The 12,847-nt window shown below is 27.6% G+C and overlaps 3 protein-coding genes across 3 annotated transcripts; 2 read left to right on the top strand and 1 right to left on the bottom strand.

The window, feature by feature from the left end:
* Positions 1-1,873: 1,873 nt before the first annotated feature.
* Positions 1,874-2,633, top strand: PGO_140300 (40S ribosomal protein S7; the record flags this gene model as incomplete). The annotated part of the gene is made up of 2 exons (XM_028690024.1): positions 1,874-2,292; positions 2,468-2,633. The coding sequence occupies 2 exons, from the start codon at positions 1,874-1,876 to the stop codon at positions 2,631-2,633; spliced, it is 585 nt and encodes a 194-aa protein (XP_028545825.1).
* An 817-nt stretch (positions 2,634-3,450) lies between these two features.
* PGO_140290 (DEAD/DEAH box ATP-dependent RNA helicase) lies at positions 3,451-8,650 on the bottom strand (the record flags this gene model as incomplete). Its single annotated transcript, XM_028690023.1, has 3 exons — positions 3,451-3,580; positions 3,783-4,208; positions 4,410-8,650. The coding sequence occupies 3 exons, from the start codon at positions 8,648-8,650 to the stop codon at positions 3,451-3,453; spliced, it is 4,797 nt and encodes a 1,598-aa protein (XP_028545824.1).
* A 1,226-nt stretch (positions 8,651-9,876) lies between these two features.
* Positions 9,877-10,917, top strand: PGO_140280 (hypothetical protein, conserved; the record flags this gene model as incomplete). The annotated part of the gene is made up of 1 exon (XM_028690022.1): positions 9,877-10,917. One exon carries the CDS (start codon positions 9,877-9,879, stop codon positions 10,915-10,917), a length of 1,041 nt encoding a protein of 346 aa, XP_028545823.1.
* Between the last annotated feature and the right edge of the window lie 1,930 nt (positions 10,918-12,847).

The raw sequence follows: 12,847 nt of genomic DNA, 5'->3' as shown, positions 1-12,847 counted from the left end.
TGTGGTATTCTGAGAGGCTATGTTTAAACATGTTCATTCTGTATATTTCCTCCACACCCACCTTTTGTTAGATGTACTCATAAAAGATTTGCATAACAGAAATTGATATATTCCTAAGGCTTTTATCAATGTAATGGTGTTTTTATCTCTTTACCTTTTCTCCTTATTTAATATTAGAGTCTTTTGTATTTATCCTGTAGTATACCACATTTGCCTTCAACAGCTTAAATGAATCAGGTCATTAATTTTTTACAAGATTTAACCTTTATTTATAATAACGTAAATGCAAAGTGACATTTATAAAAATGCATTCGAGTCACATATCTTAATTTATAAATGGTATTAATAAAAAAAACAAAAAAATAAAATAAATTAAGTAACGGGGTAATGCATATACATAAACCTATTAAAAAGGTATTTGCCGTGATTGCAAACTTAAGTTTGTTCAAAATTAGGGATGAGGAAAAATGACATGAAACATATCTTCTTTTTTTTTTTTTCTCGGCTTCATGGTTAAATTTTCCATATACATTTAAGTATGTACACACATAAATATGTATACATATATGTATATATATATATATATAATAGATATATTTATTTATATCATGTTGTATTTTTTGCATTGGGGAGAGGGAAGGAAAAATAGAGCCCTAAGCGGTGTACACAGGGGTTCCTTGCACAAATGGTTTGGCTGTGTTTTAAAGTAAAAAATGAGAGTAACACGATAAAATAAGAGTGTTTGATGTACCAAATTTACGATTACAAAATTGAGATAAATTAATTTTATATATTTAAAGAAAAAAAGATAAAAAAATTAAGCGTTATATATGTATATGTTGAAGTATATCACCTAAGTATATGTAAATGTATATATATATGTATAAATTGCTGAATAGCTTGTGACGGTTCTTACTGAATACACTTTATTTTATTTCAGCTACAATACATATATAAATATGTAGCACATGGTGAGAAGAACATTAAGCAAAATAAAAATTAAAAAAAAAGCTTTAAAAAAATTAAAATGCTTTTTTTGACATTTTATATACTTTTGGAATTTGTAAAAAAAAAAAAAAAAAAATTTAATCAAAATTGAAGTTATGCTGAAAAGGAAAAAAATACTTGAAAATTTAATTCACATCACTGTTTGTAACATTTCTGTTTTACGTGTTTTAACATAAAACTTACTGGATGTAGTGATACAAATTATATTTTATCCGTGGTAAAAGATATTTCATCCCATTATTATTAAAAAAAGGTAAGGGAAAGAGGAGGGGAAACACAAAGCTTTAAGCATATTTTTATGAAACTTTCGCGAGAAATGTACTTACTACTTACGCTATATGCTGTTTATACAATATAAACAAAATTTGAAGTGTACATATAAACATACATTTAAACCTCTTTTTAAGCTGTTAAGCATAGCAAAGAATGCGAAATTATATACATTCATTTGAAACACAGCAAAAGAAAACTGAAAAGTAAAAGCATAAAATAGAAAAATATATATTAGTGTATAGTTTAAAAAGATAAGAATACCCATAGATTACTAAACATATATTAATACATATATATAGTGAATATTTTTTCTGTGCAACAAATAGTATAAATATATGCTATACATGGTTTTGCACGAATGCATTTGGTTTACATTCCTAGTGTTGTGTGGACCCCTACGCTACGAATAACAAATTTGTGAACATATAATTGTGTGCCTTTTGTGTACGGATATTTGTGTGTATATTATATTACATATAAGTGTATGTGTACATATAAAACATATCATATTAAGAAAATTTGGGAAAATAAAACCAAACTTTTTTGTAACTTTGCAGGGTGCACACGAAAATTTTAAACAAAGAGTACAAAAATGGCTTCTGTTAAAGGAAAAATTCTTAAAAATAACCCTAGTGATTTAGAAAGAGAAATTGCACAATGTCTGATTGACATTGAGTTATCGAGCTCGTCGGACATAAAAAATGATGCGAAAGAAATCAAGATATTATCTTGTGATTTGATAGAAGTTGAAAAAATTAAAAAAAAGACTATTTTAATCTACATTCCATATAAAATTTACGCAACTTATGTAAGGAAAATACAAAGAAAACTCATTAACGAACTGGAAAAGAAAACCAAAAAGTATGTTGTATTAGTAGCAAAGAGGACTATACTAAAAGCTAAGCAGAAAACTAAGTCCTTTAAAATAATTCCAAGGTCGAGAACTTTGACGAGTGTATATGACTCAATTTTGGAGGACATTGTAGCACCTAGCGAGATTGTTGGAAAGAGGTGAGTATGATAATGGGTGCAAATATAATCATGCACAAATGTTCATTTATGCATATGTATATGTGTGCGTGGAATGTATACAAAATTCTCTTTCTGAAAATTGTTTGAATTTTTCCTTGTATATTACATGCCGTTCACCCCCTTCTCCCCTGTTGTAATTAATTTCTTTTCACAGAATAAGTATGAAAGCTGACGGAAAGAGACTATTCAAAATAATGCTGGATTCTAAAGAAAGACAAAGGGATAACATCGAGGAAAAACTTATTAGCTTCGCTGCTGTATACAAAAGAATTACAAGAAGAGACACGGTGTTTACTCTACCACCCACAAACGAGAAATGAAAGAGGAATTTTATGGATGAATTATGAAAAACGTGGGAATGCATATCATTTTTTATCTTCACTAATTTTTAATTTTAGCGTGAATTTATTAATAACCTTTTCAGCATTCCATATTATTTCCTTATTGAAATTTATGTATATGTGTACATATACAAGATGTGTGCATATGTGTGTTATATATATTTTTTTTTTTTTATCACATTTGCTGTGGAGGAGGAATTAATGGAACATCATATTTTTTATTTATTAACATAAGAATAGGGGACTTAAAAAAAAAAAAAAAATCAAAGATTATAAAATTAATAAATTTTAAAATTTTAAGTATATTAAATCAAATGAGGAGAACGGTTCATAGTAGAAAACCATTCCAAATTCATTTAAGAATAAGGGGAAAATATTTTTGCATTTGGCTCATAGTTAACACGATTGTATTGTAAATATTTTAAAAAAATGTGAAAAATAAAATAAACGCTATGAAAAAAAAAAAAAAAAAAAAAAAAAAAAATGTTTCGTTTTTGGATTAAAAACGAGGGATGAGCTGTATAAATGAAGAAAATATTGTTCAAATAGCATTTGTTAGAATTGAACCGCGGTTTTATAATATTACACAACGCCTATGAAATGTAAAACTTGGTATACAACAATAATAAACACTTGGTTTAATAAATAATTCATGTTTAATTTTTTCCATGGGAAATAAGAATCTTAAAATTTTCCATAATAACAAGTCCTTTTGATCTTTACGATGTGTAGCTTTTACAGTTTTATACACCCACTTGTACATATAAAGGTGTATATATATGCATACATTTTTGGCTCAGTCTAAAGGGGGCCACAATTTATCGATATGTTGTTCATTATGTACACTAATTTTTTTTCCAATGAGCGATATGAATTCTTGCTTTAAAAAATCGCTCTGAATTTTCCATTTATTAATTAAGGTCAACCTGCAAAGAGGTAAATATTTACGCATTTATGTATTTTTGAAATGCACTGACAAAGACGCATTTGCCCAGGTAAGTTCATAATAGGGCAGATTTCTCCGCTCTTACTAGCACACATATGTGATACGTTTATCGACCGGATGAATTAACTGAAAGGAAAAAACACACATCGTACAGACATGTATCTACTTGAAAGAATGCTTACCTACTACTTATTCTGTTGTCCTTTAGGGCATCTATAAACTGCTTTACATGTTGATTGTTGCATGTGATAATGTCATTATATGAATGGGTGTAATAAACATGGAACGATGACATTTTTGAAAACATGGATCCATCTAATATAAACAAAGCAAAGTAGTTATAAAACAACAAATCATTCTCATTTAACTCCTTTACTGTCATGGGTAAATAATGCGAGCATGGTAAATATAACGGTTTTACACAAACGACAATTTTATCTCTTGTCATATCATATTTAGCTGGTGGTATTTTTTCATATTCATTAATATAAATACAAACATTTTTCATTTTTCCTAGGTCTGACTCGTTTATACGTAGACAATCATACATAACGTAAGACTTTTTGTTCTTCATTATATAATTATACAGTATATATTTTGGATAAGGCCTAAAAATGTGAATGTGATCATAAATGGAGATGGTGATAAATAATGATATGCATACGTAAAGTACGGGTATCAAAAACTTAAGTGCCCATATATATATATATATATATATAGACATGATCGCATGAATACTCATATTGTCGACATAGTGCTTTAAAAATAACCATTAGTTTTTGCACATTTAGTAAGTTATGTATACAAACCTGTTTTTATACAATAATGAAGTGGAATTTATATATATTGGGGTGTTCATATTTTGCGAGAAATAGGCATTTTTTTTATTAGAACTTAAATTTGAATTTCTTGTATAATTGTTATGTATTAGGTCAGAACGGATTGCTAGATGATCTATAAATCCTTGAATAACTGCATAGTGGATTATTTTTTTCGATAAATCTGATGGGTTTTTATCTAAAAAATCAAAATTAATATTTTTGTTAAATTTGTAATTTATTATTTTCATTAAATGATTCGACAATTTAATCAATTCTTCCATTTTTTTTTGGTCCAGCTGCATAATACTACAAAAATGATTTTTCTCTTTTGAAAAATAAAAGGAGATACATATGTTCAGATAAAAGTCAATGTCATTATCGAATTTTAATTTAAAATTATCAAGGAGGTTATCACTTGTTTTGTTATTGCTGTATCCATCTTCTGACAAGGTTTCCTCGTCTAGGTATGTATCATCGGAAGATAAATCGGAAGAGGAGCTACTATCCCTATCAGTTTGAACTTCATGTTCTGCATTCTTTTTAAAAATTAAATTTACTAAATTAGAATTACTTCTATGGATGTCGTTTTTACCGTTCATTTGACTATTATTACAAGTATTGTTTTCATTTAGATTTCTTTTCTTTTTTTTTCCTCGTTTGCCATACTTGACTTTGAGCTTGTAATCATAGGAGAAAATAGACTCTAAATATAAGCACGAGACTAAAAGACATGCTAAGGGAATTGAGCTGGTGTGGTTAATAGCTAATGATTTTAAACAAACGTCGGTTAAAATTTTAGCATATCTCGTGCTGATTGGTAAGGACAAAATGAAACTTCCCGCAAGAGTAATTCCGCTTTTCTTCTGTGGGTTAAACATGTTTATATGATTTTCAATACTCTTTTTTGAAGCCATTTTATCCCCTAAGTCTTTAAAAAGGAATTCTATGTCTTTGTAGCCAAAATGAACGCAATTAAGATAAATTAATCTTTTTTTTGCCTCTTCAAATTTACATTTTTCTGGTTTATTAATAAAGGGGAAATTTTCTACATTTTTGATTTTAAAACTTAATAAATACAAAATTAAAGAATCAAGTGGATAATTTAAAATTGGGAAATCATTATGCTTTTTGAAAAAATAATTATAATAATTTGAAGAATATAATTTATACACATGTCCTTTTTCCGTTTCTATTTTCTTTTTATTTTTTTTATTTTTTTTTAACAAATGTAAAATTCTACCAGCTCTTCCTTTTCTCTGAAGTGAAGAACTTTTACTTATGTTATCAATAATATAGTATGAATAATCATTTAGCGTTGAGTACATTTTTCTCTTCTCTTTTCCACAGTCAACAACATAGCGAATATTTGGCAAAGTAATGGATGTTTCTGCTATATTTGTACTTAAAATGCAAATACGTTCATTGTCCTTCGGGTTTTTAAATAAACGCATTTGTTCGTGCATAGGTAAATTTGCAAAGAGCTTAAAAATTTTTAGTTTACCTGATCCGTCACTTCCTTTCCAAATACTTGATTCCTTTTTACATTTTTTTTTATTATTTATTTCAACATCATTTGGATTTTTTTCTTTATTCTGTTCAGTTGAGTGTTCATTTTGATGATGTTTTATTTCTTTCACCTCATTATCATCTTCATTTGACTCACAGTTTTCACTCTGTTCATTATCCGATTTGTTATCCATCACTTGAGCATCATCATTGTGGGAATTTTCTCTGTAGTTGTCATCCTCACTTATATAACCCGTTGAACTTAAGCCTTCTTCCCCAGCAATAAATATTTTTGTCTGACTTTCTTCATGAATGAAATCATCATTCGAGTTTTTCGTTTTTTCCAAATTGTTTGTTTCTATTTTGTTATCAGTTTGGTCTGCTTGTCTATTGTTTGGATTACTCAATATTCTGGAATTTTCTATCTTCCTATCGATATCATTTTTACGTTGCTCAGTTTTACTTGCTAAAGAGTTATTGTGAATTGGTATATCATCATCATCATCATCCTCATCGGATACCTCAAATATAATTCTTTTTTCCTTGTTTTCATCAGTTGATCGGAGAAAAAAACTGCATTTGTCCTCATTCACTTTTTTTTCATCTTCACTTAAATCAAAGGAATATATATTTTCATCTTGAATTTTTTTCTTTTCCTCATTAGTTAGATCAAGGGTTTGAATATTTTCTTCTGCATTTTCTTTGGACATTTTTAAATTATTGAGCATATTATATAAATGATAAATTTCTTCCTGACTTGTTAAGAATACTAATATACTACCAGGTGGTAATTTTTTATGGATTTGTATAACTTTTTTTTTAGCTTCTTCAATATAGTATTTTGGGGTGTAGGAGAGAAAGTGATCTACCACTGGAACCTTTTCCGTTGGAATGTTGATGGATGTATAATTTGTAAAAATTTGATTTTCAAAAAAGTTGATTTCATCAATGGTTGCAGACATAATAATAACTTTAATTGGAATCATATTTGATTTATATGCAAAATAGTTGTTTTTTCTGATTTTACAAATTATAGATAGGAGACCTAAAATTAAATCCATGTTTATACTTCTTTCATGTGCTTCATCCAGGATGATAACACTATATTTGGATAAAATAAAGTCGTTCATAATTTCTTTTAGTAATATACCTTCCGTCATAACTTTTATTTTACTGTTTTTTAAAAAATGCGATTTTTCAAATCTTATTTGATACCCAGCTACATCGTTAATGTTTAATTCTTCATTTAATCTGTTCGAAATGCTTTTAACAGCTATTTTTCTCGGTTCTGTGACACCGATAAGATAATCATTTGTGCAAAAACCGTGTTCATATACAAATTGTGGAATTTGCGTGGATTTACCACATCCTGTATCTCCACTTATGAATACAACATCATAATTTAAAATAGCCTCAATAATTTCCTGTTCGTAACCAAGGACAGGTAATGCTTGTCTTAGCTTTTCTATGCTGTCCTTTCTGTTTATACTAACGTTTTTGTACACAATTTTCCTTTTCTCTTCATCCGTTTTTGTTTCTTCACTCTGCTTTTTTTTGCTCTGAGATTTTCTCATTTCTTCATTTTTTCCCTCCTCTTGAATGTCCTTGGATTTAATATTTTCATCACCACCTCTGTTCACATGATCCAGTCTGTCATTATCGTGACTAGAATTGTCGGCCTCTACAATGTCAATTATTTCATAGTCATACTTTTCATCATTGTACGCCCCTTTGTGAGGATTTTCATTTATATAAAGGTGGCTACTACTGCTAAGCACATTTTCAGGATTATGATCCTTTAAATCCTCAGCATAATTTCCTTCATTTGTTAATGACTTTATATTAGAACCATATTCTACAACAGGATGAGAAAGAACATGTTCATTTTCATCCATTTGATGATGCTCGTTTTTCAGTACTTTGGGTTTCTTTTCGACGTCATCATGTCGAGAAGTTGCTTGTGCTTGATTTCTTTTTTTGCATTCCAAAAATTTTTTTTTTTTTTTTTGTAGTTTGTTTTTTATTATTCTTAAATTATTTGGCAAATCAATTTTCATATCTTTATATGTCTGAAATAATTTTTCTAAACCTTCTTGGTTTTGATTTTTATTGTTTGTGTTAAACTGAATGATAAAATTACGTTCGTTATTGTTTAATCTGTATTGTTCTATACTTTTTAACAACTTTTCCTTTTCTGCCTCTTTGTCTTGTTTTTGTTTATATTTTAATTTTTTCATCAGTTTCTTTTTCGATATATTTTCCATAAAACACAATTTTTTATATTTGCCGTTTTTTTTTTCTATTTCTGTTTTAATTAATCTATTCCTTTCATCTTCTTGTTTTTCTGGTTCGTTTAAATTATCATTTACTTTTTTTATTATACTTGTATTAACATTTTTTGAATTTGCATTTTGGTCATTTTTTCCTTTTAGCAGAGTATTCGTTGGTTCAACTGCTCCATTAAGGATAGTGTTTGGGATGTCAATTAGTAATTCATTTTTTAGGACATTTAGCGAAGTTAAATTACTTTTTGTAATTATTTTTTTTACTCTTTTTAACTGTCTTTCTCTTTTTTTCCTCATTCTTTCTTCGTATTCTAGTTTTTTCTTCTCCTTGTTTGTTAAAGCTTTATTTTCCGAATATGTTGTCGACAACGTTTCATCATTGTAACCTAAGTTTTCTTCTGTTGTGTTGTCATTACCTAGTAAGTACTTTCCCTTCATTTTATCTTTTCAAAAAAAAAAAGAAGCTGGTGAGGGACATCCTCGAAAAGTAGAAGTGGTAATCAATCAAGTATTCAAAAATGTAGCTGCTAAAGTTAGGTTCACTTGCACAAAAATTCAACAACCTGTGTTTTATATATACAAGCTTTTGAACAAGGATTGCATATTCTTATTTGTATATGTAATATGAATTTGCATTCATGTTTATGACAATGTAAGAAAAAAAAAAAAAAAAAAAAAAAAAAAAAAAAAAAACACAGCTCAATATAATTAATTTTTTTTCATTTTTTCGTTTTTTTTTTTTTTTTTTTTTTTTTTCTTCCTTTTTTTTAAGCAACAAATGAGTATTGTATGTAGGAGAAAAGTATATATATTTTATTATTATTATTTTTTTTTTTTTTATTGTAGGAAAAGAAAAAAAAATTTCCACTTCATTACGTATCATATGTAATAAAAATAATTCATCACAAATAGCTTCCTTTTTTGTTGTGCAATTATAAAATAATTTCCTTGGCCACTCTCTCCTCACAAAAAAAAAAAAAATTAAATAAAGTATTCATTTTAAAAAGGCACAATGAGAGGAAATGTGAAATTTTACGAAGCTTGAAAAAGAAAATAAAGATAATGTATTGTCATCACATGGGCATGCATATAATTTTCATATATATAGAATGTAGCCTATACCACTACATATGAATATATGGAAAAAACAGTGAATAGCAACTTTCCCCACCTATAAGTTTTTGATATCCAAAGAAGAGGAGGAAAAAACATATGAACATACAAGTTTAAAGCTGAGAGGAAAAAGGTTAGTTTCTATTTCATATGGTTAATATAAGGATTATTTTTTTGGTATAAAAATTTTACCACATCTGCTGCCAGAACTTTAGGATAGATTTGCACAATACTTATGTATATTTTTTTATTGGGAAATGCAAGTCAGTATTTAAGACACCCAGGACCGTTCTCAATATCTGATGCATCACTATGTGCTTGAATATTCTGTTAATTGCAAAGCATTTGTCCCAGTTTTATATCATAAGAACATTGATAAAAAAAATATTATAGTGCCACTTGCGCTTAAAAATATTGTATAACTGTGTATAAACATAATAGACAAAAATTTGAGAACATAGAAAAGTTAAAAGAGATAACAAAGCATTTATGCACAAGTAAGAAGTAGCTAGGTGTATATTTTACAAGGGATGAAAGAGGGGAAAATGAAAATGGTAGGGAATTTGAATAGCACAGGAAGTCGCTTAATTCAGTATGAAGATAGCAATAATAAATATTTTATTAAAAAGTACTTGGTAGATACAAGAAATGAATATATAGAAAAACAAATGAGAGCATTATATGAATGTCGAGAAATATATAAAGACGATATAGATGAGGTAATAAATATTTTGACCTATGCATTAGAAAATAATGATAGTGTATTATTAAGACATGAAATAGCTTATGTTATAGGTCAAATAAGTAATGAAAAGTGTAATGACATTTTAATTAAATTATTAAATGATAAAGAAGAAAATTTAATGGTTCGACATGAAGCTGCCGAAGGGTTAGCAGCTATAGGGAGTGATTCAAATATTGAAGTAATAAAAACATTTTTAAATGATGAAAAAGTGGAAGTTCGTGAGACTTGTGAATTAGCTCTGATTTCTTTATTAGAAAAAAATAAATATACGGCATGCCCATGTAGTGATAAAGGTATCATAAAAGATGTATTAAAAAAAAAAAGAAATGATGAATTTGTTTCCAAAAAATTTAATACCATAGACCCTATAGTATTTTCATCAGATGATAATACCAAAAGTGTTAATGAATTAATTGAAGATTTAAATAATGAAAACGTTCCTTTAAAATTAAGGTATGAAGCTTTATTTAAATTAAGAGATATGGAAACTGATTTGTCTTTAAATGCTTTAGGTGAAGTATTAGTAAAAGATAAAAAATCAGCAATTTTTAGACATGAAGTTGCTTTTGTGTTAGGTCAAGCATTACATTTAAATTCGTTAAAATATTTAATTTTCTCTTTGAAAAATGTTGAGGAACATGAAATGGTTAGACATGAGGTTGCTTTAGCCCTAGGATCTCTCGGAAGTTTAAATATAAATTCGCAAGAATATAAAAATGTTCAAAACGAAATTATAAGCACTTTAAAAACCTATTCAAAGGATCACTGTAGGGTTGTATCTGAGAGCTGCCTCGTTGGGCTGGATTACATAGCCGAGAATCTAAATATTGCAATAGAAATAAACTGATTCACATATTTTTCATGGTTCTTTTCTCATTTTATATTCCATTAATACACTATATACTTGTGTGTTTTTTATCCTCTTATATTTTTCCGTCATTTTTAATTGCAACAATTTTTTGTGTGGCTCTTTTAAATTCCCACTTTTTTTTTATATTTTTTTGAGATTTTTTTGAAATTCGAATTTGTTAAAACCAAACCTTATATTTAACTTAAAATATATCAAATGAATTAAAAGTATAAAAAATATATATTTTTTTTTTCAGTACATAAAACATAACCTTAGGAAGAGGCACCATATTGAATAAAGTATTTTTTACTCTGAAAAGGTGGCCTTTGTTTTTTATTTTTCCACATTTCGTTATTTAGTCCATTATATTTTTATAAGTTTGTGCATAACGGGATAATGATGAATTTAAAAAGTAGCACATTGTGATAATTTCAACTTTTGATAAAAAGAAATTCAACTTAGGCTATAAAAACATTTTGTTGAATATGTCTCGACATGTTTATAATTGGCTTATATGTGTACACCATTTTTTCGTAATTATTGTGAGTGGAGAAAAATGAAAAAACATGTTATAGAAATATTACAGATTCGTGTAGGCTATAGAAAAAAAAAAAAAAAATCCACTATAATGATAAATATTTGTAACAAAAACGGATAACACAAATGATCAGTTTTACACTTTCACAGTTTTTATTTTTTACGAAAATTTATAGCCATAAAGAAGAGTATTCAGCTTCGATAAGGGTTTTTTGTTTTTCAGTTTTCCTGTTTTTCTTGTGTTTTTGTTTTTCTCTTTTTTTTTTGTTTTTCTCTTTTTTTTTTGTTTTTCTCTTTTTTTTTTGTTTTTCTCTTTTTTTTTTGTTTTTCTCTTTTTTTTTGTTTTTCTCTTTTTTTTTGTTTTTCTCTTTTTTCTTGTTTTTCTCGTTTTCCTTGCTTTTTTATTTTTTGGCTATTTGTATATATCATGGAACAACAACGGACGCAGTGAATGATGAGCAACAACATAAAAAAATGTGCATATAAAAAAGTGAAAGTAAATTGTGGAACCCTTTTTTTTATTCTAGGGTTCTTAATGAAATGTTGCATTTCATCCCGCCTTTTAATGTATATTTTATAGGAATTTTTTTTCAATATTTGTTTTGATGTTTGAATGTGTACATATACGTGTGCTTGTTTTACAACTGCATGTAAATAATTTCCCCTCGGGGATTTTTTTTTTTTAAACCTTAGGAAGTTTACATTCATAACTTGCCTCAAAGTGAAAAGGTATGCTACCTTATTTGTTGTGTATTGTGACACTGTGTTTGTAAAATTTAAGAAATTTGTATAAAAGCATGGTGTTTAATGCAAATACTCGTGCATGTAAATTGCTAAAACATGAACATTAAAATTGTATATATATTTGAAAATTGCTAGTAATAATGAGAGTCGTCGTGTATATATAGCGTGCATTTGGTATATATAAGTCCTTTTACTAACATGTGCCTTTATGGGAGTTTACGTTATACATCTGCAAGCAAATCGCACATGTCATGTATGTTTAACTATTTGTTTGTGTGCTTGTTTGTTTTCTTGTTTGTTTGCTTATTTGTTTGCTTATTTGTTTGCTTATTTGTTTGCTTATTTGTTTGCTCATTTGTTTGCTCATTTGTGTGTTTGTTTATTTGTTTTTTTTTTTTTTTTTTTTTTTTTTCGTTTGTGTTTACATCTTTTGCTGAGCTTGGGGAGAATATATTCCGTAGGCATTCCCCACATACCATGTCTACGTCAAGAATTTATACAAAAAAAAAGAAAGTAACATATACGTATGCTTTTTTTTTTTATTTATAAAATTTTACAAACGTTTTACGATTATGAATTTAACGCCATAAGTAAATTCTCTACATGACTATTTCTTAAATGATCATAATTCTTACATATAAAAGAA

This window comes from Plasmodium gonderi (assembly GCF_002157705.1).
Source record: "Plasmodium gonderi DNA, contig: Chr14, whole genome shotgun sequence".
NCBI lineage: Eukaryota > Apicomplexa > Aconoidasida > Haemosporida > Plasmodiidae > Plasmodium > Plasmodium gonderi.
Note: the sequence above shows the minus strand (reverse complement) of the source record. Positions and strands in the feature narration are given on the sequence as shown.